We start from the raw sequence: 25325 nt of genomic DNA on the forward strand, positions 1-25325 counted from the left end.
CTCACCAGCCAAAGCAGGAATGGAACCTGTCTCCTCTGAGTCCTCCTTAAAAGGCTTCCCATGATTAGATTTAGCATCACTAATTGCAGAAGACACTCCCCTTTGGCTGATTGCAAATGGAATCAGCTGTGGATGCAGCTGACGTGATCATGACCTAATCCTATGAAATGTCCTCATTGCAACAGACAGGCCAGCGCTTGCCCAATCAGATAAACAGGTTTACTTGGCCAAGTTGACACCTGTCCCTAACCATGACACTCCATAATACTTGAAACCTTGCATAGGGCATGAGATTTTGTAGCTTTGTCCAGAGCGATGCCCAGATAAATCCCAGAGTGATTTAAACAGTGAATAGGGAAATATTTGCAGAGTCCCCTAGGGGGAATGGTGAAAAAGGGGGAAATTTCACCTTTTCCAAGTGGAGAATTCTTGATATTTTCCAAAGCAGTGGGGACATCCAAAGCAATAGGCTGAATCCCCAATCTTGGGGTTTGTTCATATGAAACTTAATCCTGCAAAGGTTAGGCTAAGCCTACTTAAAATTAGGCCTAAGAGTCACCCCCAAGAGAACCTCTTCTGTTACTCAGATGTGGCCTCTCTCTCGGTTGACACAGCAAGCAAACTCACTGCTCTCCCCCTCTACATGGGACATGACTCCCAGGGGTGTGGACCTTTCTGGCAATGTGGGACAGAAATCCTAGAATGAGCTGAAACTCAGCATCAAGGGATTGAGAAAATCTTCTTGACCAAAAGGGTTGGAAGAGCAAAATGAGACAAAATAAAGTGTCAGTGGCTGAGAGATTCCAGAGTTGAGAGGCTATCCTGGAGGTTATTCTTATACATTGAATAGATATCACCTTGTTATTTGAGATTTAACCGAGAGGCTGGAGGGAACTGCCTGAAAATGTGGAGCTGTGCTCTGGTGGCTGTTTCTTGAAGATAATTGTATGATGATATGGCTGTCGCATTGTGACTGTGTGGTTGTGAGCCTTTTGTCTACCTTATTGATGGAGAAGTAAAACATATGGATTAAAAATAAATAATAGGGGGAACAAGTGTTAAAATAAATTTAGTAGATTGAAATGCTGGTGATTGGTGAAGGGGAGGGGTAAGGGGTATGGTATGTATGAATTTTTTCTCTTCTTTTTATTGCTTTTTCTGAATTGATGCAGATGCTCTAAGAAATGATCATGATGAATATTCAACTATGTGATGACAGTGTGAGTTATTGATTATATAACAAGAACAGAATGATAAGAATGTTTGTGTTTATATGTGGTTATGTATCATAAAAAAAATTAAAAAAAGAAAGGGAGGGGTAAGGGGTATGGTATGTGTGTGAATTTTTTTCTGTTGTCTTTTTCTTTTTCTGAATTGATGCAAATGTTCTAAGAAATGATCGTGATGAATATCCAACTATGTGATATTGTGAATTACTGATTATATATGTAGAACAGAATGATGTTAAGGTGTTTCTTTGTTGTCATATTTTTAAAAAAAGTTAAAAAAATAAATACTATGGGCCAATGAGAGGGAGGGTTAAGGGATACGGGATTTATGAGTTTTTCTTTTTCTGGACTGATCTGAATGTTCTAAAAATGGTCATTAACAATAGGGTGTGATATTAAGAATTACTGATTGCATATGTAGAAAAAAAAAAAAAAAACAACAGGGTGCAGGGTGGGCCACGGTGGCTCAATGGCAGAGTTCTTGCCTGCCATATCAGAGACCCAGGTTTGATTCCCGGTGGCTGCCCATGCAAAGGAAAAAAAAAATAGGGTGTACAGGTGGTTCAGTGGTAGGATGCTTGCTTTCCATGTGGAAGACCCAGGTCGGATTTCCAGACCATACACCCCACCCCACCCGCCAAAAAAGAATATACTTACATGATATGTGAATCATTGATTTTGTAATATGGTTGGACTTATGTGTGGGTGTTTCTCAATAAAAAATATTTTTAAAAAAAGATGCCTAACACCCATGGGTACATAAAACACAGTGCATGGTTTGGTTTTTTCCTACTATTGTCACCTGGCTAGTTTTCCAGTTACGAATTACTCCTAACCCCATTCTTAACACTTTCCCTCCACTTCTATTTTAGGTATTAGTATGGTGCCAAAATGCAAGGCTTCGCAGAGGCCATGTTCGAATCCCAGTTCTACCACTAGTGATTTAGAGGCAACTGAGCTGGAAAGGCTATTTCATGAGTAAATAACCGAGTACACAGTGGGAGGTAAAATCCTAGACAGTAGTAGGACAAAACCACCACTGCTTACTTCTCTTGTACCACACAAGACAACCCAGTGCCCAAGGCCCAGATGAGACCTCCCCTTATCCCAGGAGAAATAACTAGTGTAGGGTGCAGCACTCCATCATTGATATCCATCCCACACATCTTGAGCAGTTTTGAAATGCAAATTCTTTGGCACCATTAAGTCTGAGGATAGGACTCAGCAACCTGTATTTTAATAAACCCAAGTGATTCCCACTGGCATTAAGGTTTGAAAACCGTCTAAGTACGTGGTCTCCACTCAAGAGGGGCTCTTGGTGGTCACAATAAAGGTGGGGACAAGGGAGTGGCTTATGTTCTTCTTATGAATATAATGGGCTGAAGCCAGGGATGCTAAACAATCCTGCACAAAGAATTTCTCCACCCAAAATGTCAGGAGTAATTCTGGTAAAATGGTTCAGCAGAGCATACTTTACTCAGAAGGCTGCCAGATCATTAACGGAATTCAGGCCAAAGACAGAAGTAGCCTAAGTCTCAAAAAGGCAGAATTTAAGTTTTATTATATATGTTCCCATAGCCCCTCATCCACCACCCAGTGTCTCACTGCGCGAATGGTCCCCCTTTCGCAGTCTAATACATGCACAGTCACACAGGGCCTTTTTTTTTTTTTAAATCATTTTTAATGATTGAAACAAAAAATATCTAAAACCGCAGCTTCTGGAAGAACCACTTATTTTTGCCCGTCTTGTATCTAGAAGGAAAAAAAGGACAACAATGAGGAAAGGAACAGGGAGATGGAATTCCCTTCATAGGGAACAGTGAAACCATACCTCAACATTCATCACCAAAGCCTACTTACCTCTCCTCGAACTTGACCTTGGCCTCGCGCCGGGCCTTGCGTTTAAGAGCAGGATCTCTGAAGACGTCCTTGTTGACGACGGTTTTGTCCAAGGGGATATCCACAGAGTACCTGAATGGATGGCCAAAAGATAAATGGCAGGGAGGTAGGATCAGTCCACATGCTGCCAGGACCTTCAGACTGCTTCTAAGTCCTCCTCGTATATTGGAGTTTCAGGGTTGCACTCCACAGGAACAATCACCAAAAGCTGTGCCAAAATCCTGACGACATTCTTTGGAAACTCAAAATTTAATGGACTCTTTTACATGGATTCAAGCCACAGAAAATCTTTGCTTTCCCTCTCAATTTTCTAAGCTAAGAACCCTCACTTTATTAGACCTCTTTGCTTTCACCATAGCAATTATTTCTATTTGGGGCCATTTTCCTTAGTGTTGTTCAAATTCTACGTGTGCAAAGCCACCCAGAATTTCACTGTGAAAATGCAAAAGCCAGGCGGCTAGCACCTGCTAAAATGCATTATCATTTTAGATCAGCAAGTCAAGTGCAGAATTAACATGCAGCCGATAGCAAACTTTAAGGCATGTGCTGCTAGGTTTTGACCCTTACCGACCAGGACTCTCCCAAGATCTTATACTTCTTTATAATCTTTATACCAAGATAGTCTAAGTGCTGCACACTATAATACTGTGAAGGGTCAGCAATTAAAAAGCCCACAATTGAGTGAAACTAATCCAAGAGGCTTTCTTTCACTCATTCACCAACCAGTTTTGAAAACTTATGAGGGTGGAACAGGGAAGAAGGCAGACCAGACCCTATGCCTGTGTTTAGTTACTGCAGATGTAAATAAATGAAGCAATTTTTAACTAACATCAAAAGCATTTACAGGTGAGTGGGGGAGTAAGAAAGAGATACGAAAGAGCAAGCTTGAGATTTTTTCAATCCTTCCAGGCCAAGTCAGGAGTCTTCATAGACTAACTAGGGATTCATGGGAAATACAGTTACAAGGTGCCATGAAAGAGGTAAGACTGGAGTCATGAAAGAGTCTCGGTGATGGTGGTGACAATAGCATAACATTGTGAACATAATCAACACCACTAACATGTACACTTAAAAAGTGGTTAAAAAGGAAATTTTGTTATATAGCACAATTAAAAAAAAAAAAAAGACTGAGAACTATGGCTATTTTATAAGGTAAAGAGTGACAAGTCTTTCCCCCCACCAAGAGTGCAAGGGTGTCTCCAGATTTAGCAGGGCAGAAAGGAAGAAAAGAAATCAGTCATTTTTATTCCCATTCTGAAATGCTCACCTTGTAGGCATGAGGTGATTGTAGTTATAAACTTTCACAAAAGACTTGATCTTTGACCTCTTGGCGATTTTCTTCTTGCCCATAGCAGCTGTCACTTTGCGGGGGTAACGGTCAATTCCAGCCACTAGAGCATGGCTGTAGGGGCGGTCCGAGGTGCCATCATCAATGTTCTAAATGAGGAAGAATTACATTTGGTATTAATTGAGGGCCTATGTAAAAAGAACACCTCTATCCCTGGGTCTCCACTATGTAAGGGGAGAAAATTATACAAAGCAGACCATATTGAGTGCTATGCTAAATTGAATGAAGTGAGGGGAGAGGTATTCATTCCTATCAGTAAGAGACATGGAAAGGCTTTTGGGATGTAAGAGATTTATAGAGTACTTGTAACATGCCAAGCAAAATCCATTAACCTTCTTCATGGACATACTGCTTTAAAGGGTACCGTCAGGACTGGCACTACTATCCTACCCTGTACCTCTTTATCCCCAGGAAGATCAGTCTCAGGAAGATGGAGTAGGGGCAACAGGGCTGCCTAGGTGTCCCAACAATAACAAATAGCTGTGGCCAGAGTCTAGGGATATGTGGCAAAAGCCTACAAAATGTGGGTAAAGGCAAACGATGAAGCTAAATGATCATTTTGACTAAAAGCAAACTCTACTTTTTTTTACAGAATCCCAACTGCAGCACTAAGGATCGGTTTGACCTAAGCAAAATACCCAATATCTCTAAATCTCAGCAGCAATAGAAAGAAGCCCTTATTGTTGCTGTAAGGACTGAGTAAGACAGCACCTGTAACGCAGTGTTAGGCACCTTGCAAGAGTTCAGTAAAAGATGGTCACTATTATTTATTCAAAGTCTCGTTGGTGGAGGTTGCATTATGTTAGGAGTACAACTCCCACATTTGTTTTCATTTGCATCTTCCTCCCACAAAACTTCCCCTGCACTCAATCCCCTCATCGTAATGTTCCTAGCCCCAGAACTAGGGCTTAAGTCCCAAGCCTGCTCGCTCTCGGAATCCTGACCGGTTCCCGAGATGTGCGGGCGTAGAGGCCCGCAAGGCTGGTACCTTCACGATGACGGCTTTGCGTCCGGAGTAGCGTCCGGCCAGCACCAGCACCACCTTCCCGGGCTTCATAAACTTGCCCATTTCTGCGGAGAATAAGGGGAAGGGATGGTTATGAAACGCAGTGGGCCAAATCCGTCTGAGACGACTACTGTGCTCAAGCTCAGGCTGCTCCTGCGGCCGCCCGCGGGCCCTCCTCGCTGTATTGGATTCACTACAAAGCCGCCGGAGGCCGCGGAACAGAACACAGACGGCGTCGCCCGGCAATCCAACCCCCAAGTCGTGGATGGCGGCAGATTGGAAGCCCCTACCCAGTACTCCACTCACCAACAGCAACCACTACGGCCTATGGCAGAAAGAAAAGAACCCTATTTCCGCCGACCTTTCACCCGGAGGCCGTGTGACCTCACATCCGGTACCGCCCCTTAGGTCTCTCGGCGGTACTTGTACAGCGTTCAGACTCCGCCTTGCGGACGGAAGTTCAAGAGGAGGTAGCAAGGCCTGAATCAAACTTTATTAGCTGCTCCGGCAATAGACAACGACGTAAGTTTTGTATGGCTGGCGTACTGATAGAAGAGCAAGCAAGGCGTGTGCGCGCGCGATATTGTAACTCAGCAGCTCGGTTGCCCTCTGTTGTAGTTCCCTTCTCTCGCGCTAGGAGGGAGACACGTCTCCACTCGACTGTTTTGCCTTAGAAGATGCAGAGAACAAAATGGGACGTTTATCGATGCCTACTGTGTGGACTCTTAGGCATAAGGAGGGAGAGACAAAGATCAATTGAATGATTTTACGTCTAGTGATGTCATAACATTAATTAGCTAAGAGAATTAGTGAGGGAGGTGAAGACCTGCTGACTCCATGCTAGGTAGGCAGAGTTATTCTATTCACCTACATTATCTCGTCTGAGCCTCATAACAACACTAGGAGATAGGTTATTATTTCCATTCTACATTGAAGAAATTGAGGTTTCGGGAAATTAAGTAACCATAGCTAGTAAGCAGTAGATCTGGGACTCAGTTAAAGCATTCCATTTCCTGAGTCCATGCTTTTTATCATGTCACCATATTGGGTACTTATTCTGCCAGGCAGCGGGCTAGGCGTTTTATTTAAGTTGACAGCCCATTTAATCCTCACAGCTCTGCATCTCGGGTATTTTCCTCCCATTTGAAGATAAGGAAACTGAGATTCCGAAAGGATAAATTACTTCTCTGGGATTGAACCTGATGAGTGGTGTAGATGGGATTCACATCTAGGTCTAGAAACCAGGTTTAGTTGGCTCTCAAACTATTATTTCCCATCACTCAATGGAAGAGCATTTTTAGATGGTACCGTTCACTGGCTGGAATTCAAGACAAGGAGAACCCTTCCTAAGGTTTTACTCTTCTGAACATTGAGGAACCTACCGAATTGGTTTTGGGGCAAGATGTCGAAACAGTCAGGATAAAGGGTTTCATCACTTCTGTTCTTGAGGCTCTCCAGGGACCAAAATTGCCAGCAGCCCTCAGGATCCCATTCCAATGGTTTATAACTCTAATTATGTAGTTGTATTTTTATATCCAATTAAAATATTTTCTGCTTTAATTTGGAATATGAAATTTTGAAGTTGGAAGGGACCTCGGAGATCATGAAAGATGAGGACAACTCTAGAAAAACAAAGTCAGTTTGTGTCACAGAGCAAGGTCTCCCCACTCTTGTGCTGGTGCTCTTCCCACTACACCACAGTACCCTGTCCATTTCCATGTTTTTGGTCTTCTCTTAGCCTCCTTATCTGCTTTTGCCCCTTTTGTACTTTGTTTTTTTTTCTCCTCTCTTTTTGCTTTTTCCCTTCGGAAATAGGAACCAAACCCTGATACCTTGTAATCACTTTGGACCCTTTCCACAAACCACCTTCCAAGTCAAATTCTGTGAATTTTGCCCTGTGACTTTTAAATCTACCCTTCTCTATCCCTTCCCACCTTCTCCCTAACTAACCTCCTGGCCTCATTGTTTCTCTTCTCCAATACCTTCCTACATTTTAGTGTGGATCAAAATTGCCTGGAATGTTTGTTGAAGGTGCATCTCCATGACAAGAGATTCTGACTTCAGGTCTGGAAGTGGAGCTATATGATGATCTTTTGAGAAACTGCTTTAAACACATCTTTAAGTCCACCACTTATCTGTTAAAATCCTTTAATGGCTTTCTTGCTTCCAAAGTTTGAATTCTCACTCCCACCTATCTATCCTTCAGTATAAGTTCCTATGACTCCTCTTAAACCCTTAAGACAACCCCTGGGCTCCAACCAGCTAAATCTCTTTTGAGCCCTGGGGTCTTTATTCAGCCTGGTCCATGTGACTTTGTAATCCTGTCCAAATTCTACCCATCCTTCAAAGCCATTCCTGAACTCTCCAAGGCAGAATTAATCTCTCTCCTCAGTGCTTTCTCTGCAGTCTACACTTACCTTTATTATAGAACATATATTCATTTTGTTTTGATCAGTGGTTCTCAAAGTATGGTTCCTAGACAAACAGCATCAGCATCACCTGGAAACTTGTAAGAAATGCAAATTCTCAGGCCCTATCCAAGACCGCTCAATCAGAAACTCTGGGAATGGAATCCAGCCATCTGAGTTTTAAAAAGCCACCCAAACTTCCAACTTTTTTTGGTGTCTCCTTTCCAAAATTTCTTGTTCCTTGAGGGCAAGAAGTATGTTTGAATTATCTCCATCCTCAGTACCTAGTCTGGCCCAAGCTGTTGAGAGGACACTCAGTAAGTGTAGACTGAATGAATGCAGTCTGGCTTTGCAGATCAAATTTGTTCTACAACGAATACATTTGCTTTGTTTTCCCAAAGACCCAGCACTTTCACTGAATACATATGCTGGGTCTTTTTCATTCCGTTCCTGCTTAGCCTTACAGATCTGGGCTGACTGTCCTTCCTCTCCTCCCTTGTCCCATCTGCCTCACTCCAAGCCAAGGATAGAGCCCCGTCCTCAGCCCTGACACTGATGATATCAGTGACCAGCAGATATCTGTGACTGTGATGTCAGCTGGATTGCCTGAGTCTACACATAGGTTTCATGGAGAACTAGACAAGGCAATGACTGTCTATCTATCTCCCTGCAACCTAGTCCTCTGGCATCTGAAATTTCCAGCAAGTATGTGGAGAACACCTTCTCCTCCAAAAACTAATGGTGGAGTGAGGGAACGGGAGAGGGATAAAAGGGAACAAGAGATCTAGAAGCAACACAATACAATGAGACCATGTGATAGGCTTTGGAGCCAGACAACTTAGGTTCCAGCTTTTCTACCATGTAAACCAGGATAAAATATTTAACCTCTCTGTGCTTCACTTTCTTCAGCTGTAAAATAAGGATAATGCCTTACAAGTAGTGAAGATTAAATTAAGAAACACACACACAAATGCATCTTGTGAGGCCAGCAGATTTTTATTATACAAGTTAATACAAGTTACTTTTTTTGTGAGGATTAAAAAAGACAACACTGAGATGGTCCTAAGCTATGTCATATGTCTTTATCAGTTATCATCCACTCTAAATTATTTACAGACAAACAGAGAAGGGCCAGTTCCCAAAATATTAATTGTGGTGAGATGTGGTGTGGGGATGGGACTGTAGGCCTGGGTGAGAGGGGGTGATAATGCCAAGGGCAGTTTTTAGTGAGAAAATATTAAAGAAAAATGGAAAACCAAAGCTGAGCTGATTCAGGGTAGAGGGCAGAAGAGCAGAAAGGCCAGGAGCCAGACAGCTCTCAAGGAATCAGGTGGAATGATAGCAAAGTAGCCTTAACCAAAGCAGAGGGTCTCTAGGGTCTTTGCAGAGAAGTTACAGAAAATACTGATTTTATTAGTAACCACGGATACACTTTCTTTCACATTTTACATTTCCTTTGTTTTGCACAGAAGGTGAACTCATTCTAACCAAATATCAATAATGCCTCTTAAATAAGTAACATGTTGCTGAAAAAAAAAATTAAGTTAAAATGCACTACACAATAGTGCAGACAGAAAGTGGAGCTGGCAATTTAATACATGAAAACAATGCTGAATCAGTAGTGTTTGGAGCCTATTTGGTTTCTAGAAATTAACACATTATTTTCCCGTTTTTTGACAGTTCTGGAGTAGTACCTATCACAAACATGTGGACAAGTAGGAACTACAAAGGCTAAAATACTGAAGAACAAATAGGACTACCTTAGAGTCAGTTTACTGTGGAATTATCAGCCCTGCCTGTAAACAACAATCTGCTTAGTACCTATTCCCACTGTGGGAATGGACTGGAAGCCAGCCCAACTTGACTTGTGAATAAACCCTGTGCCATTATCTGAGGGAGAGAAGCAATCCATCATCTAGCTTCCAGGACAAGTGGCCTGTGTGAGTCACAACCCAGAGAGGAATTGCTGCTGGTTATTAATATCGATTCCTGTATACATTCAACTGGGTGGCAAGGATTCTCTCAAGAAGGAGATCTCAAATACTTTACTTCTGAAAAGACTGTGTCAGTCTTGCTGGAAGATACATAGAGAAAAGCTTACTTGCCAGAGGACATATTAGCAGACATTGGTTCTCATTCCTCTTAAAACAACTCAGCTTCAACACAACAAAAAGACCACAGTCTGTGCTGTGAGAAGAGGACTACTTTGTCATAAACAGATTTTTTATCACTACCAGAAAAAGGGTACATATTAAAACTAACTTATGCTTAACTCCCTCAGAAATATTCTCATCCCTAGTTTTAGAGGCAGCAATGGAAAAGACATAGCCTACCCCCATACTGGGATCAGTAAGGAAGGGCCAATATTTATTAAATGAATTTAAACTCTGGCCCTAGTACTCTCAAACCTGCTTTGGGTGAAGGAAAAATGGTTCCCAACTTGACGAACAGGAGCCTCAAGCTGAATGTTTTCCAGGACCAACAACTCACTCATGTTGTCACTCACTGGCATTAACAGAATGGTTAGAGCAATGTGAGTTTTCCAAAAACTACACAGGGCATGACAGATTGGTGGATTAGCTGGGTGCTATGACTGATTTCTTTTACATAGGCTCAAACATATGCACCCACTTGTATACTGTGGTCATATACCAGGGCAGAATCTTTTAACAAGTGAGCCTCTAGCACATCTTTGTGAGATGCTAAATTGGTGGGAAAAACAGACTTTGCAGTCATTTGTTTGGCCACCTAAAGCAGGATCTAGGAAACATTTCTTTAACCCCTCCTCCCATTCTTTGCTCCCATCCTAGAAGACTAACATATCTACTCCTGCTGAGTGAGGCACTGGTCTTGGGCCAGGACATTTTCATCAAAAGGCATCTTTGATGTTCTTGAGCTGGCGCACTGCCAGGTCTACAGGGAGGCTGAACTTGAGGCTGCTGAGACGACTGAGCAGATTGAGGGCACTTTCAAAGCCAGTGTGTGCCATGTAGCTCCAGGGCTGGTAGTGGGGCTCAATAAGCGACCCTGACTTGCAGATGAGGTTCACCCAGGACACCAGACGCTGCTCATTCAGTGCCATGCACACCAAGGCCTTCAACTCTGAGTCAGCGCTGCGCTTGAAAGGGTCATGTTCCATTAGCACCATGTGGATGGCTGTCAGCAGGCTTTGTTTGGGAGTCACAGCTGTGACTCCCATCACAGGCAGGGCGAAAGACTGGGAGAGTTTCCGGGCTGGGGATTCCACAAAAGCGCGGCCGTTCTTAGCATGGTAGTACTTCACAAAGAGCTCCCAGGGGTGCATGGCCTCAGGGGCTGAGGAGAAGGCTGGTAGCAAACAAGCAATAGGGGCCATGACAAGGCTCATCCCTGGCGAGGAGGCAAACAGTCCGTGGGCCAGCAGGTCCCTCACTGCCACAGTCAGCTCCTTCCGCACAGCCACGGTCAGCTCATCCTGGCCTCCCAGAGAGAGGTCCTGGAGGTTGGCAGAGGTGACAACGTGGTCATGTGGCTGGTGCCTCAAGGCCAGCTGCTTCACTCTGTCTACCGATATCTCCAGCCTTTTCAGTAAGGGAGAGTAGTCCCTGTCAGCCTGGTCCTTCTGCCATAGGGTTTGAGGGATCTGGCCCGTAGCACAACCAAACTGGCTAACAGCAAAGATCTGGAGCACTGCCAGGGCTCGCCGCATCAAGTGTAGCCCAGTCTCGCGAACTCTCTTCACATCTTCTGCTTTTGCTATGTAAAAAAGACAATGTTTCATCAGAGAGACGTCATAATGGCACAGAGGCACATTCAACAAGTCACAAGCTAAGATCAAGTCTTACTTCTGAGCCACAGTACGGGACCCACATGCATCCAAGAGCTACCTAGGGTATTAAGACTTTTTTTGTTGTTGTAAAGAACAGCTTTATTGAGATATAATTCACATACTATACAATTCACCCATTTAGTATATTCAGAGTTGTGTAACCATCACCGCAATCAATTTTAGAACATTTTCATCACCTCTAAATGAAACCCCTGTCCCTTTAGCAGTCATTCCTTGTTTCTCTCCAAATATCACTCCCACCCTCACCCTCAGCCGCCCTAGCCATAGGCAACCACTAATCTACTTTCTGTTTCTATGGCTTTGCATATTCTGGAAACTGTACTTACTCTTGCTATTTCCTGGGGGCAGTCTGCTGGTGGAGCTGTTTCCTGTCTTCCCACCAGTCTTGCACTCACAGTGACCACCATCTGTCTGCAAGGGAGTTCCCACTTCATCTGTAATCAGGAATTATGAAGAGGAGATACTTTTTAGCCCCTTTAAGGAAAATTTTTATTTTTTAATGTTTTTTTAAATTGTGAAATATATATACAAAAAAGCAATAAATTCCAAAGTATGTTTTAACAAGTACTTATAAAACAGATTTTAAAGTTTGGTATGGGTTACAGGTCCATGATTTTTTTTTTTCCTTCTAGCTGCTCCAAGACACTGAGACCAAAAGAAATATCAATATAATGATTCAGCAATCATACTCATTCGTTAAATCCTGTGTTCTCTGTTATACTCCTCCTCCTCTCTCTTTTTAAAAATTTTTTTGTGAAAAATAACAAATATACATAAAAGCAATACATTTAAAAATACATCATGATAATTCAGGAACAGATTTCAAATTTTGGTATGGGTTACAATTCCACAGTTTTAGGTTTTTACTTTTAGCTGTGCTAACGTATTGGAGCCTAAAAGAAATATCAATATAATGATTCAGCCCTCATATACATTTGTTAAACCCTACCTTCTCAGTATAACACCACCATCACCTTTGATCTTTCTCCCGCTTTTTAGGGGTATCTGGGCTATGCCCATTCTAACTTTTCATGTTTAAAGGACTGTCAGTAATGTGGGATAGGGGGATGGAACTAATTGATGTTCTGGAAAGGCTGGCCCCTCTGCCTTTCAGGACCCATTTGTAGGTTATAGGTTTCTAGAAAGTTACCCTAGTATATGGAAGCTTTATAGAATCTTATATAATGCCCTAGGAATTCTTTAGGATTGGCAGGTTATGATAGGTAGCAATGTCTAACTGAAGTTTGCGTAAGAGTGGCCTCCAGAGTAGCCTCTCGACTCTATTTGAACTCTCTCAGCCACTGATAACTTATTTGTTATACTTCTTTTCCCCTCTTTTGGACAGGATGGCATTGTTGATCCTACGGTGCCAGGGCCAGACTCATCCCCGGGAGTCATCTCCCATGCCATCAGGGAGACTTTCATTCCTGGATGTCATGTCCCATGTAGGGGGGAGGGCAATTGTTTCACTTGAGAGGTGGGCTTAGAGAGAGAGATAGGCCACATCTGACCAACAAAAGAGGTCCTCTGGAGGTGACTCTTAAGCATACCTATAAGTAGGCTAAGCTTCTCCGCTACATATATAAGGTTCACAAGAGCAAGCCTCAAGATCTAGGGCTTGGCCTATTGATTTGGGTGTCCCTAATGTTTGACACAGTATCCTGGGTTTCCTGGGTGGTAAAGTTTAATAATTCCATATTTTTTTCTGCCATCCCTCAAGAGACTTTACCAATATTTTTTTATTATCTTCTTAATATACTCTGGAATGTATCCAGGCATTACATTAAGCTGTACAGGATTACAGGCTCTCATCCTTATTCTGGACTCCCTGTGTTTGGATTGTCTAAATGATCTATCCAGACAGGTTGAGTTAGATCATGTGTTAGAGAAAATCTAGGTTCTGGGCAAAATAAACCTTTCTTCCTCTGGTTTCAAGGAGTAGGTGAAGTTCTAAAGTACAGACAATGTCTTCCTTACCATTGTATTCTGCCTTTATGGAAAAATTTTAAAGGAAAAATAGTGTTTACTTGGGGCTACCCTGGCTAGAATTTTATAAACATTACCTTATTTGAATGTGTAGAACAGTAACTGGCGTCTAGTAGCTAGCTCAATAAATATTTGTTGAATGAATTTGAGGAATGAATCATTACTATATGGATAAAGAGAGTGAGAATAAAGAGGATAGTACCTGCCCAAAGACATGAAGGGAGGAAGTGGCAGAGCTGGGATTTTAACTTTGGTTCTAAAACCCATGTTTTTTTCCACTCTACGATGCTGGCTGCCTTAATAAGTCTGACCTGCTTAAATCAATAACTGGCAACTTTAGGTATTAGCACTCAGAATATAGTTATTATGACATCTGTCCACACTTCTCATCCCTTCCTCTGACCTTGGATGAAGTTGATGAACATCTCGAGGTCTCGAATCTGAGTTTTCAGCTGCTCAACTAACTGTTCTTTTACTCGGGCTGGATTGACGATCTGAGCCACAGCAGCATCCACACGCTGACGAAGCTCTTCAGTGGACAGTAAACTGATGTCCTCATTCAAATTCATGTCCAGTTTCTTTATTAACTCATCTATGATCACCTATCAAGATCACAAACAATGAGCACACCTTCTAGTACTTTTCAGGACGAATGTTAGGGATAAAGAAGAGAATTTTAACTAATATGCCTTCTACCCTTAAATGGAGATCAAAGACACAAAGAACTTCCAAAGTTGTGGCAAAAACTGATGGACCTGCTGATCAGGGTGAGGACTCAGAACCTCTACTTCTAGTAATAAGAACCCTTGGTTCTTCTCTAACAGAAATAATATCTCTTAATGTTTGCAGATTTTCCACCAAGTCAGTCAACTTTCACTCAGAAGAACAGTGTGAATAATCCAAAGTGAGTGATAACATATTTAGGCTACAAGAAATAAATACTGATTTCTCTTAATTTCTAGTTTTTCCTCATCCTTTCTTGTCTCATTCTAGGCAACTAATGAAAAATCTCTACAAAGTATCAAGATACATTACAGCCCCAAAATAATATCCTGGTGCATTATTAGAATTGTTTTGAAATTACAGCCACATCACAGACACAGACATAACACACAGGGGAAGCTATAGCTGTCTTGCTTAAGTAAATACAGTATTAAAGTCAGTCTGGATTCTTTATATACTTATTAACTGGTGGTGGGTAGCAGATAAAAGCTAGTCTACCTTGATTGACGTGCCCAAGTAGAAGTGTTTTTATTGCCAAATGAAAGAAATGATTACTGTTACTATATTACTACTACTATTATTAATAAACACCAAAAGGGAAGAGATCAATCATCATATTGCAAAACTTTAGAACCTGTGATAAAAAATGGTCCTATGTAATAGCAAAATTTCTCTCTCATTTAGGCCAGTTCAAGGATTCTCAGTAAGGCCAAGGGAGAACAAGCTAATAGAGGATGTCCTGTGAATGCTGGGACAGACAAGTTAATCTTGGGAAGTGATGGAGGCACCTCTGAAGTCTGCTTACCCGTTGTCTTTCCAAGACCACAGACTGTGGCAGGGAATCATAACTACCCTCTTGATAGGCAAAAGTTTCCAGGTCATCTAGCTGGGTCTTGAGCTGCAGTATCAGTTCCTTCTGCTTCTCCCTTTGGATTTCTAGACGCTCTCGTTTCTCCTGCTCACTCTAAGACAAGAAAATACTTAGGTCTATTTCACATGAAAAGGAAAGCTCAGGGCACATTAAGAATTGTCTCCAGCCAATAATGACCAGTAAAATATGACTTTTTTTCGAGTAATTTAAATGAAATGCAGAGTTGATAAGGTTTATAAACAAGAATAATTATTTCATGCAGGGTAATTAATAAAATGAGTATTTTCTTTAAGAAAGTATCTGTCTTTCACTGGTAACAGGATAGTAACAATGGGCTTTTTGTTAAGACTGCTTTTTTCCCCCCAAATGGTCTAGTTAGGGTTGAGACAACTCATTTTAGCCAAGACTGACTCCCAGGAATTAAACATGCCATCCTCCATAGCCAATGATCACAGCAGAACTCCCGAATATTTTATGCAGCCAAATTTTGCAAGAGAATCTGAGGGTAAGGGTGTAGAGAAAGGTTTTATAACTCATAACCAGTTTTCTTAAGGTTTAAAACCCTTCCAGTGTAGTATAGGTTACTTTCTGCAAAATCAAAATAATCAAACACAGGTGCCTAGGGCACCCAAAAGCTAAGTATTAGGGGTGGGAAGGTAACAATGTTTAAAAGAAAAAAAAGCCTGGTAGGTTTCCCTGACCAGCTATTCCTTTTCTTATTGTTGGCTAGGAGATAGTTTCTGCAACTCTTTTATTAAAAATCCTTCAGGGTGGTAAAGTCTTGCCAGTGTATTCTCAAAATTGGTTCTTCCTTGCCTTTCTTGAGTATCAGAAACAAAACAAGGCAAAGCCAGCAAATCATTTTTAGGTCTAAGGCTACATTTTAAACTAGAAGTCTATGGGTTATTAAATTTAACCTTAAAATGGTACTTACCAAGCCCTCCAGAAGTAAGATATGAGAGAGAACAAATGAAAAACAACAAATTAACTTTGGTTCAAGTTACTTTAAAAGCAATTTTCTTCCTCTAGCTTTGCTCAACATAAAAACAGGCCTTTTCTCAAGATTCTCCCTCTCCCATCCTTTAAAACTCTGCCCTCACCCCTTCCCTTAGTGAATGCCTCGCTATCCTTTAAGAGATGGTTTCCTTAGTTTCTCCAGCCCAAATGAATCACTTTCTCCTCTGTATTGTGAACACACTTGTACCATAGTTCATATCATATTGTCATTATTTATTTAGGATTCTGTCTCCCCTAGAAGAGGAATTTGAACTCTTTCAGGGTAAGAGCCTTGACTTGGTATCTGCAATGCTTACTACAATGCTTGGCACAGAGTAAGCTCTCAAAACACACTTGCTGAATGTTATTGAACTAAATTAGGAACAGAATGACAAATTCTTATAATGATCTTTGGAGAAAGTTATCCAACCAGGCCCAGGGGAACCGGGAAAATTTTCTGCTTTTGTTTGCTTTGAATTCTAACTTTATGAAGCCAAGGAAGAAAGTCATCAGTCAAAAACCCTGATTCTTTTTTCATGATTGTGTCTGGTGAACTCTGTCATTTATCATGGTAGCTACAGTATGATATTTGTTGGAATGTAGGCAAACAAGTTTAATAGGCGGAAACAAGGAACTCTGGAGCAAGGCAGGAAATATGAGAAATAATCTGCACTATGAACTGAGATAAGAGAAAATACGAGTTAAAAAAAACAACCAACCAGTTGAACTGGTAAGAAATAAGTCATGCAGTTCAAAACTGTCCCCCACATTGGTACTACCTGTTCATGTGTCAATGTACGCACACAAGATTACAGCTGCTTACTAAGGTGGACTGAGCAATGCACCTTTTTTTTTGAGCATACACTGTTTCTGAAAGGGAAGATGAACAGCAAAAATAGAGTATTACATCCAAGCAGAACTTTCTTCCTGCTTACTCATGAGGAGGGCTGGGCCATAGAAATTCTATCCTTTCTATTCCTTAAAAATCTGTCAACTTGAGGTGGTGTTCTTTGTGTAAGGAGCTGGAGAATGTGGAGAGAAGGTGGAACAGCAAACAGGAATATACTGGAAACACTTCAGGTTAAAATAAGACGATATCTGCTACTGATAAGTCTTCTTGGCTAAAACCAATTTAAATAGGAAGAAAGCCAACTTGGGTTGTAACTTGAAGAAAAAGGTGGAGAAATGGCAGCTTGCCTCTTCAACACCTTCAACATGCTATCCACATTTGTGCACTTCAGCGAGAAGGCTTTGCTTCTACACTATACATAGAATCTCATCAATTCTCAGTGTTGGCTAACTGAATCAATGCCACAGTTACCAGCGGGACCTCATTAAGAATACCTCGTTATTAAGCAGGATTGGGATGGAGATAAAAATACCAACATTAGAAAATTAATATAATCAGGTTGTTTCTTTCAATTACCAAGAAACCCCAATGTTCATCAAGGCTCTCAGACAAGAAATTCTAACGATTAAAGACTTTCTCTAGATTCCAGAAAGTTCATCTAAATTTCCATGGATTCCAACTCACTTTGGGGATTGGAGAGATTGGGCCCTTCACATTCCAGATTTCCCACACGAAGAGCCCAATCTCTGCAATCCCCAGAGTCGAAGCAGTCTATTAGCAAATATGTCCAGGACTTAAGGCCATTCGGGGCGAAAGCAAGGTGGGTGGGAGCAGCATTGCTTGGGTTACTCTTTGCCCTCTCAATACTCCCTTCGTTCGCTGCTTTCCCCGCCCCTCACATTATCACACACCTGCATCTTTCCCCATGGCAGTGCACACCTCTCATCACCAGTTCCCATGCCTCTCTAGCTTCCCACCCTGCAGCAGGCTCCGCACACCTGTCTCCAGCTTCCTCATTTCTGGCACGCGTACTCGTCTCATAGGACGGAAATCTCAACATTGCTACCCCGTCTCTGTCACTATCGTCATCCACCTACCACTCCCATTACAATATACCTCCGGGCTCGCCCCAATCGCTTACCTGATCCTCGCCCCACAACCGTGGCTGGTTTCCCGTCAGTCCGTCGCCCTCGTCGCTAGAGGGGTCCCCGGGGCCCCCGTAGCCCAGGACATGAGGGCAGCCGCGGAAGGCGAAGTCCTCGAGCTCGCGCAAAAGGCGCTGCTGCTCCGCCGGCGCCCCGCGCACCACCTGGCGCAGGCGGAACTGCACCTGCGCGAAGTGCGAGGACAGTGCGAGCAGCGCCGAGTCCAGCCGTCGCCGCTCGGCCCGCAGCCGCCTCAATGTTCGTCCAGGCGAGTCAGGCGGGGAGGCCGGGGTCGCGCCGGGTTCCTCGGCTGCCGCTTCTTCCGAGAACGCAGACACCCCAGGCCCGGCCTCCGCCACCGCCCCAACCGGGGCCCAGCGCACGGTCTCGCACGGTGGCAGCGATTCCTCTTCCTCTTCCTCGTCGTCCTTTGCCTTGGGCCCAACGGCGGTCACCACCATTGCCGGCTCCGCAGCAGCCTTGACAGCAGCCATCTTCCCGGAAACGCCGCCGCACTTCAGCCGCGCCCCTTGCTGCCATGGCAACAGCGTGTTGGCTGGGAAACCGGGAGGAGCGGATAGGCGGAGCTTACATTCCAGACGTCACCGAGGGCGGGCTTCCCCAGGGATTTAATTCGGTCTAATTTTTTTTTTTTTGAGCGTTTATTGTGAATCAAGCACTGAGTGTGCTAAGCGGGAGTAAGTTCTGCCTGCGGTCTACCCCTCATTCCACGTGTATAGCGTCTAGTCTAGCCTTTGTGCGGGTCCCAGCGGAGGGGGTAGTCTATCCTAATCTATACATTTCTGGAGACCCGCGAGATGTGAAGGGCTGCAGGGGTTATGTTCTCCCAGAGTGTGTTTGCAGTGCGGCTTCATTGGCTGTCGATCCACGCTCTCTCTTCCTCACAACTCTTTCCCCAACCAAATAAGGATAGGCACTGCTGGGTACGTCCCCGGGATCTAAAGATAGCGGCCCCTGCCCCGGACTCCACAGGCCGCCGGCCGAGGAAGCCGCCATGACACGGTGAGTGTCTCCGCCCGTGGGGCACTTCTTGGCTCTTTTCCCTGGAGATTTTCTTCTGTGTCTTTTGGGCCGTCCAGGTTCGGCAAGGTTCTGAGGGCCCCAGACATCAGGTTCCCCTAACTATGGGGTGAGGGAGGGTGTGACTTGAATGTTCGCCCAAACTCTCTCTTTCTTGTGGCCCCAGGTTTCACTCTCACCACGCACACCCAGTCCCCTCACTCCCCCTCAACTCCCTTTTGTCTCACTTAGCTCCACTTTGACATGACTGTGATACCCAACGTCCTAGATTTTCCTCTCCCTCCACCTTTCTCAAATGCCCCTCAGTCTTTCCTATGAAACCCCACCTCAACTTCTCTCCAGGCAACATGCCCAGACCTTGTGGTATGACAGGCCCAAGTATGTGTTCATGGAGTTTTGTGTTGAAGACAGCACCGACGTCCATGTGCTTTTTGAGGACCACCGCATTGTGTTCAGGTATTGGCTCTCCTTATCTGGAAGGCCAGGCTTCTCAGGAACCTTCCCTTCCTCCTAATGTCCCCCCCACCCCCCAGAACCTCCACCCCTCACCACCTTCAGATGCATTGTTTCCTTAGTTGCAAGAATGCTGATGGAGTGGAGTTGTACAATGAGATTGAGTTCTATGCCAAGGTAAACTCCAAGGTAAGGGTGTTGGAACAGTAAGGTCTGCTTGGAGAGGTTGCCCAGGGAAACTAGAGATTCATTCTAAACTTCAGACCCTAAAAATGAGGCTCTCTATTTGGCAGGACTCCCAAGACAAGCGCTCCAGCCGCTCTATTACTTGCTTTGTGAGGAAGTGGAAGGAGAAGGTGGCCTGGCCCCGACTCACCAAGGAGGATATCAAGGTGAGTGTGTGGCCTGCTCCTCCTGTGCTCGCTACCCATGTATCTGGGTACACAAGTTAGATTTGGGAATCACCCTTGCCTCCTTTCCCACCAGCAGTCAGCCATTCACCAGGTCCTGCCAAGTGGACCTCCTAAACACTCTTGAGTTCATTATTTCCTCTTCCTAGTTCAGGTCTTATCCATCATTGGGTTACATATTTTCAGCCCCACCTCCAATTTATTCCCTGCATGGCCCCAGCATGGTCTGAATTGCACACATTTGACCCTGTCACTCTCCTATTTAAGGCTCTCTAGTGGTTTCTTCTCCCATAAAGGTTGAAAACTGGCCACCTGCTGGCTAGATCTGGCTCTCAAATTTGTTTTCATAATCTTTAGTGTTTTAAAAATGATTTTGATTGTTTATTGACATTTAAAATTTTTGATTAGTTGCTGGCATTTTAAAAATGTAGAGATTTCACCTAACAATTCAGATTATCAGCTTCTTTTGAAAAATGGAAGAAGCTGGCCAAACTGGTCAAAATTCTAAAGGTCTTGAGTTTGGAACTTTAAATGGGGCATGTTTTCCACCGCACTTCTTTACTCCTTTTCATTACCCTCTTGATTCTTTTAGACATTTGAGCCTGTGACTCTTGCCCTTAGGTTGAACTCCAAGCACCTTCACCTGGCACACAAGGTGTCAAGACCTGTCTATACCTCCCTTCTGCAGCCTCATATCCCATTACCTAACACCTCAAACTTGACATTCCAATTATGGCAAATGGCTTGTGGCTCATGCACAGCAGGCAGTTTCTTACCCTGTACCTTTGCTCAGGCTGTGCCATTTTTCTGGAAAGTCTCCATCCCCGTTACCTTCATCCACATAACCTCTGCTCATCTTTCAAGACCCTGCTTCTCCAAGAAGACTGGATTCCCATAATACCTCCTATATAACTCCACTATCAAATTTCCACACTGTATTAAATGATTTGTTTACATCTCCCTCTCACACTTGCTTCTTGATAGCTAGGACAGTGTGATGAACATCTTCTTAACCCCAATGCCAAGCTCAAGAGTCTGGCACATAATACTTGTTCAGTAAATGTCTGTTAAATGAGTGAGTGAATAACTTATTTCCCTGCCAGGGAATGCAGCTTATCTGTCTCACTTGACTCCTATAATGCCTTATAATATAGTTATCTTTCCAGAAATGTCTCTGTAGTTTATTTGCAAATTCCTGCGGATCAGAACTTGTATGCTTTTTTATTACCTATAATACCTAGCATTGTGCTTGGTACTAAGTAGTTTCCTAGTAAATCTTCGTGGGTGATGAGGATGACGTGGCAGCCTGGAGGGAGTTTAATCAGAGGCACTGTTGGGAAGATGGTACCCCTGTAGACCCTCTTTCCCCCATGCATGCACCTGTGCACATGCCCATTCTTCCATGCTCTTCTGCTGCTAATCTGCAACTCTGCTTCCTTTTGCAGCCAGTGTGGCTGTCTGTGAACTTTGATAACTGGAGAGACTGGGAAGGGGATGAAGAAGTGGAGCTGGCTCAGGTAGAACATTATGCAGAGGTAAGAGAGAGACAGCATCTGTCACTTTTTGCCCATCTTGGCCATTCTCTGTGTTTCTCTCTTCACACATTTCTGAAGATGATTGTCATCAGGGCCAGGCAAAATTATATAAGCTCCCTAGGCAGGCTACTTATGGTTGCTGATATTCATTACATATTTTATGCAGTGTTTACTTAGTAGGGGGTAAGGGAAATGAATACTCTTAGTGAAATTGTATGTAGAGTCACTTTCTATTCAGGGTAGAGCTTGTGTTTTGAAGAAGTTTGGCAAATCTTTCCCCACTTTTCTGTAACTCTTGTTCTCTCTTCTATTTTCTTAGTTGTTTTTTCCCCCCTGAACCAGACAGCTTCATGTAGAGTTCAAGTTAAGCAATATAAAATCTGTTGGAGTGGTTGTGGAGGATGGCAGTGGAGTTTCTAGGGTTACATAGTTTCATAAGGAAAGTCGGTAGCTGGCTAGATCTATGGAAGAAAGGGAACCAAGAGCCCAACATTCAAAACTAATGTGATGTACATAAATTATACAAATTCAGAATCTAACAAATCTATATCATAAAATAAATCCCTGTTTCCCAGTAAGCAGTACCCTGACATACATTATTGGGCTGCAGAATTTCTGCTATTTATTCAAGTTGTAGAAAACTAACAGACACAAACCTAATTAGTAAAGAGCATACTCTGTGTGTATGTAAAATGTCTTTAATAAGGGGATTGATTTATTTTTCTCCAATATTTTAGGGGCTTTTACAGATGGGGATAATTGCTTAACTGCTCTGGTTGGGAAGGTTCTCCTGTGGTTCAACAATACACAGATTGCTTGTCCCTCACCCCTTTCTCCCTCATGTGTTCTTTACTCTTCCCACTAGCTTTTGAAGAAGGTCAGTACCAAGGGACCTCCGCCTGCCATGGATGACCTGGATGTAAGTGAAGCCTGTCCCTCCACAGTTCAGTTTCCTTTCATAACCTCATAAAAATGAGGTTTTGGAAAGCTTCTATCCTTGTTCCTGGCACACAGTAATTATTGATGCTGGTTAGCTGAATCTGAATTTGACATGAGAGATTGAGTGTTCCACTCTAGGCTTTATACAATCCCAGTACCTTCCCTCCTCCATCCACATCCTTCTATTTCTCCAGCCTGGAACAGATCTCTTCCTGTTGAGTATCTTTGTAGCTTGAAAGAGCAGCAGCGTTAATTAAAATTCTGAAACAAAAAGATGCATGACATAGTGCTATTTTAATACCAGTGGTTTATTTTATTATCCAAAGTTTAAATCCTTTTGTATTGGCCACCCAAGAAGTTGTGGAGTTCAGAAGATCACAAAGGAAAACTTGGAGAGCAGGAGAGAGTGAGCAGCATTTGTGAACACAAGTTCTTTTTCTCTCCTAGGATGATTCTGACAGCACAGATAAAGCAGGTAATTAACTTTCTGTGATTAAAGAGCTGAGAAGGATGCTGTGACTATCTTCCAGTCACTCTGAAAAGCTGGAGTCTATGTCTTTGTCAGCTCTTTGGTTATGCACCAGGGACCTCTAAGATCTCAGAACTTTCCTAGAAGCTCTTTATTAAGGGCCCTCCCTCATGCTTTATTTCTTCCTCCTAGGTACATGACTGTAACTGCTGTGTCGGATGGCAGGATGGGGAAGGAGTCAAGTGGGGCTTCAGACTTCCTACTGATGGGCTTGTAATCTCTGTGTTTGAGCCACTCACAAGAGCTCTCCTGAGTGTTTATGTATGTGTATGCATGTGGCAGAATGAAAGCAAAGGAAGAAGCATATAGATTGTAATAAATATCTAGGAATTGTTCTCTGTCTCTTTCTTTCTTGTACTTCCTCTTGGAGTCAAGACTCTTTTCGTTCTAGAGTTCTTCTCAAGGGAAGGGGTAGGAGTGAATGTCAGTGATTCTGGCCCTTGTTGTTGAGGTTGGAAAAGAAAAGATGTTTAGGGCAAATTTCTGACCAAACTCGGGAACTTCTCTCTCTGGCCAGATATGTATTCTGATTTCTCATAGCAGAAATCAGCCTTTTGCTACATGGCTAATACTGCCATCCCTAGAAACAGCCAGAAACCCTATGTCAGCTTCCTGCACATTCCAGAAACCTCTTCATGCTTTTAAAACTAGATATTATCCCAGTTAATGCCTATATCTATTTATTCCTCCATTCATCAGCCACCCCATTTGCTCATACTTTTTAAATGCCAATAAGTACAAGAGAGTGACAAACAAAATATAATAGCTACAGACATTGCCCTTAAACTAATGGAAAGATACTGAGATTTATTGAAAAAGTAAACTCAAAAAAGTATGGAAGGAAAAAAATGTATGGAAGGGTATAAAATTTAAAGTAAAATCTTCACTTCCATGCTTGCTTGGGTAGCCAATAGTAATAATTCCTAAACAAATAAATATCTATGGATATACTGTATCTATTATAAATTCTGTAATACCTATAATATATTTTATAATACATTGTATAAGTTACAATTATATTATAAAACATGGAATACAATTTCATATAGAGTTTATATAGCATAATATATATGTTAAAATTTAATACATATATAAGTAAATACAGTATTTGTGTTTGTGTACAGAGTTGGAGTCATACCACGTACATCAGGTACTGTGCTTTTTTTTTTTTTTTTTACGTAATATATGCTGGAGATCATTACAAACCAGCACATATCAATGTATTTTATTCTATTTGATATCTGCATGGTAGTCCGTTGAATATATTTTCTATTATTTAACTGGTTCTTGATTGAAGGACATGTACATTGTTAGTCTTCTGCTATTTTTAAACAGTGCTGCAGTGAGAATGCTTAAATGTAGATCTTTGAATACTTGTTTACGAATGTCTGTAGGTCATGAGACATGCAACTAGGTGAATGAACCTGAGGACAGTATGTTGAATGAAATAAGCCAGAAACGAAAAGACAAATGTAACACCTCACTAATATGGACTAGCTATAATGTGCAAACTCTGAGAAGTGAATTCAAGAGCATAGGTTATCAGGTGAAGCCCTGTTGCAAATTTTCCTAGACTGTAAACTCTTACAGCAGTCACATCTATTCCAGAGTTGTAACTGCTCTTTCTAAAGTCTGAGATGCTGAGCTCTTTTTGTATAACCTGGTCATTCCCTGGAACTTCAGGTATTTGTGTGACACCTGAGACTTCAGAGCTAGAGTTCTGCAGCTATGAAAGTCAGTATTACCCCACACAGAATCTGTTAAAACACTGAAAAAAAAAAAGATTAGATTTCAATTAGAGATATGAATGAAGCTGATCTGGGTAGGACTAGGGTAAAGCAGACTAAAGGGTAAAGAATGATATTGATTGTAGTTTAAAACTTCAACTTCAGTGTAAAACCAAAGGAAGAGCTGTTTATTTCGTGCAAAATTTATATTTTCTATAGCATACTATCTAACTTGTATGGTCAGTTTATTCAAACACCATCATTACATGGAACCTTGAATAGGGAGTGAAATCTTGTTGATTTGTATAGGTTGGTGGGATACCCTGGTAACATCCCAGAATAATCTGGGCAGAAGATTAAAAAGTACTTGCAAAGTCCCCTTGAGGAACTGGGGAAAAGGT

At 42.5% G+C, this 25325-nt stretch overlaps 3 protein-coding genes across 7 annotated transcripts; 1 reads left to right on the forward strand and 2 right to left on the reverse strand.

Annotated features, from left to right (window-relative positions):
• Positions 1 to 2887: 2887 nt before the first annotated feature.
• Positions 2888 to 5911, reverse strand: RPL27 (ribosomal protein L27). Its single transcript, XM_077164282.1, has 5 exons — positions 5789 to 5911; positions 5465 to 5547; positions 4396 to 4565; positions 3090 to 3200; positions 2888 to 2981 (listed from the first exon to the last, which is right to left on the reverse strand). The coding sequence occupies exons 2-5, from the start codon at positions 5543 to 5545 to the stop codon at positions 2933 to 2935; spliced, it is 411 nt and encodes a 136-aa protein (XP_077020397.1). The 5' UTR covers positions 5546 to 5547; positions 5789 to 5911; the 3' UTR covers positions 2888 to 2932.
• Positions 5912 to 8865: 2954 nt separating this feature from the next.
• Positions 8866 to 18825, reverse strand: RUNDC1 (RUN domain containing 1). The gene is made up of 5 exons (XM_077164275.1): positions 18287 to 18825; positions 15234 to 15392; positions 14109 to 14307; positions 12046 to 12153; positions 8866 to 11625 (listed from the first exon to the last, which is right to left on the reverse strand). Exons 1-5 carry the CDS (start codon positions 18782 to 18784, stop codon positions 10760 to 10762), a joined length of 1830 nt encoding a protein of 609 aa, XP_077020390.1. The 5' UTR covers positions 18785 to 18825; the 3' UTR covers positions 8866 to 10759.
• On the forward strand, positions 18538 to 23531 carry PTGES3L (prostaglandin E synthase 3 like). 5 transcript variants are annotated; one of them, XM_077164277.1, is made up of 9 exons: positions 18538 to 18988; positions 19220 to 19313; positions 19674 to 19787; positions 19907 to 19973; positions 20078 to 20176; positions 21640 to 21729; positions 22595 to 22648; positions 23024 to 23143; positions 23330 to 23531. In XM_077164277.1, exons 2-9 carry the CDS (start codon positions 19306 to 19308, stop codon positions 23504 to 23506), a joined length of 729 nt encoding a protein of 242 aa, XP_077020392.1. In that variant the 5' UTR covers positions 18538 to 18988; positions 19220 to 19305; the 3' UTR covers positions 23507 to 23531. The 5 variants fall into 5 exon arrangements, with proteins under 5 accessions (XP_077020392.1, XP_077020393.1, XP_077020395.1 ...); XM_077164281.1 differs by having other exon boundaries at positions 18544 to 18988; positions 23116 to 23143; XM_077164278.1 differs by having other exon boundaries at positions 18538 to 19313.
• Positions 23532 to 25325: the final 1794 nt, after the last annotated feature.

This window comes from Tamandua tetradactyla, chromosome 6 (genome assembly GCF_023851605.1).
Source record: "Tamandua tetradactyla isolate mTamTet1 chromosome 6, mTamTet1.pri, whole genome shotgun sequence".
Classification (NCBI taxonomy): domain Eukaryota; kingdom Metazoa; phylum Chordata; class Mammalia; order Pilosa; family Myrmecophagidae; genus Tamandua; species Tamandua tetradactyla.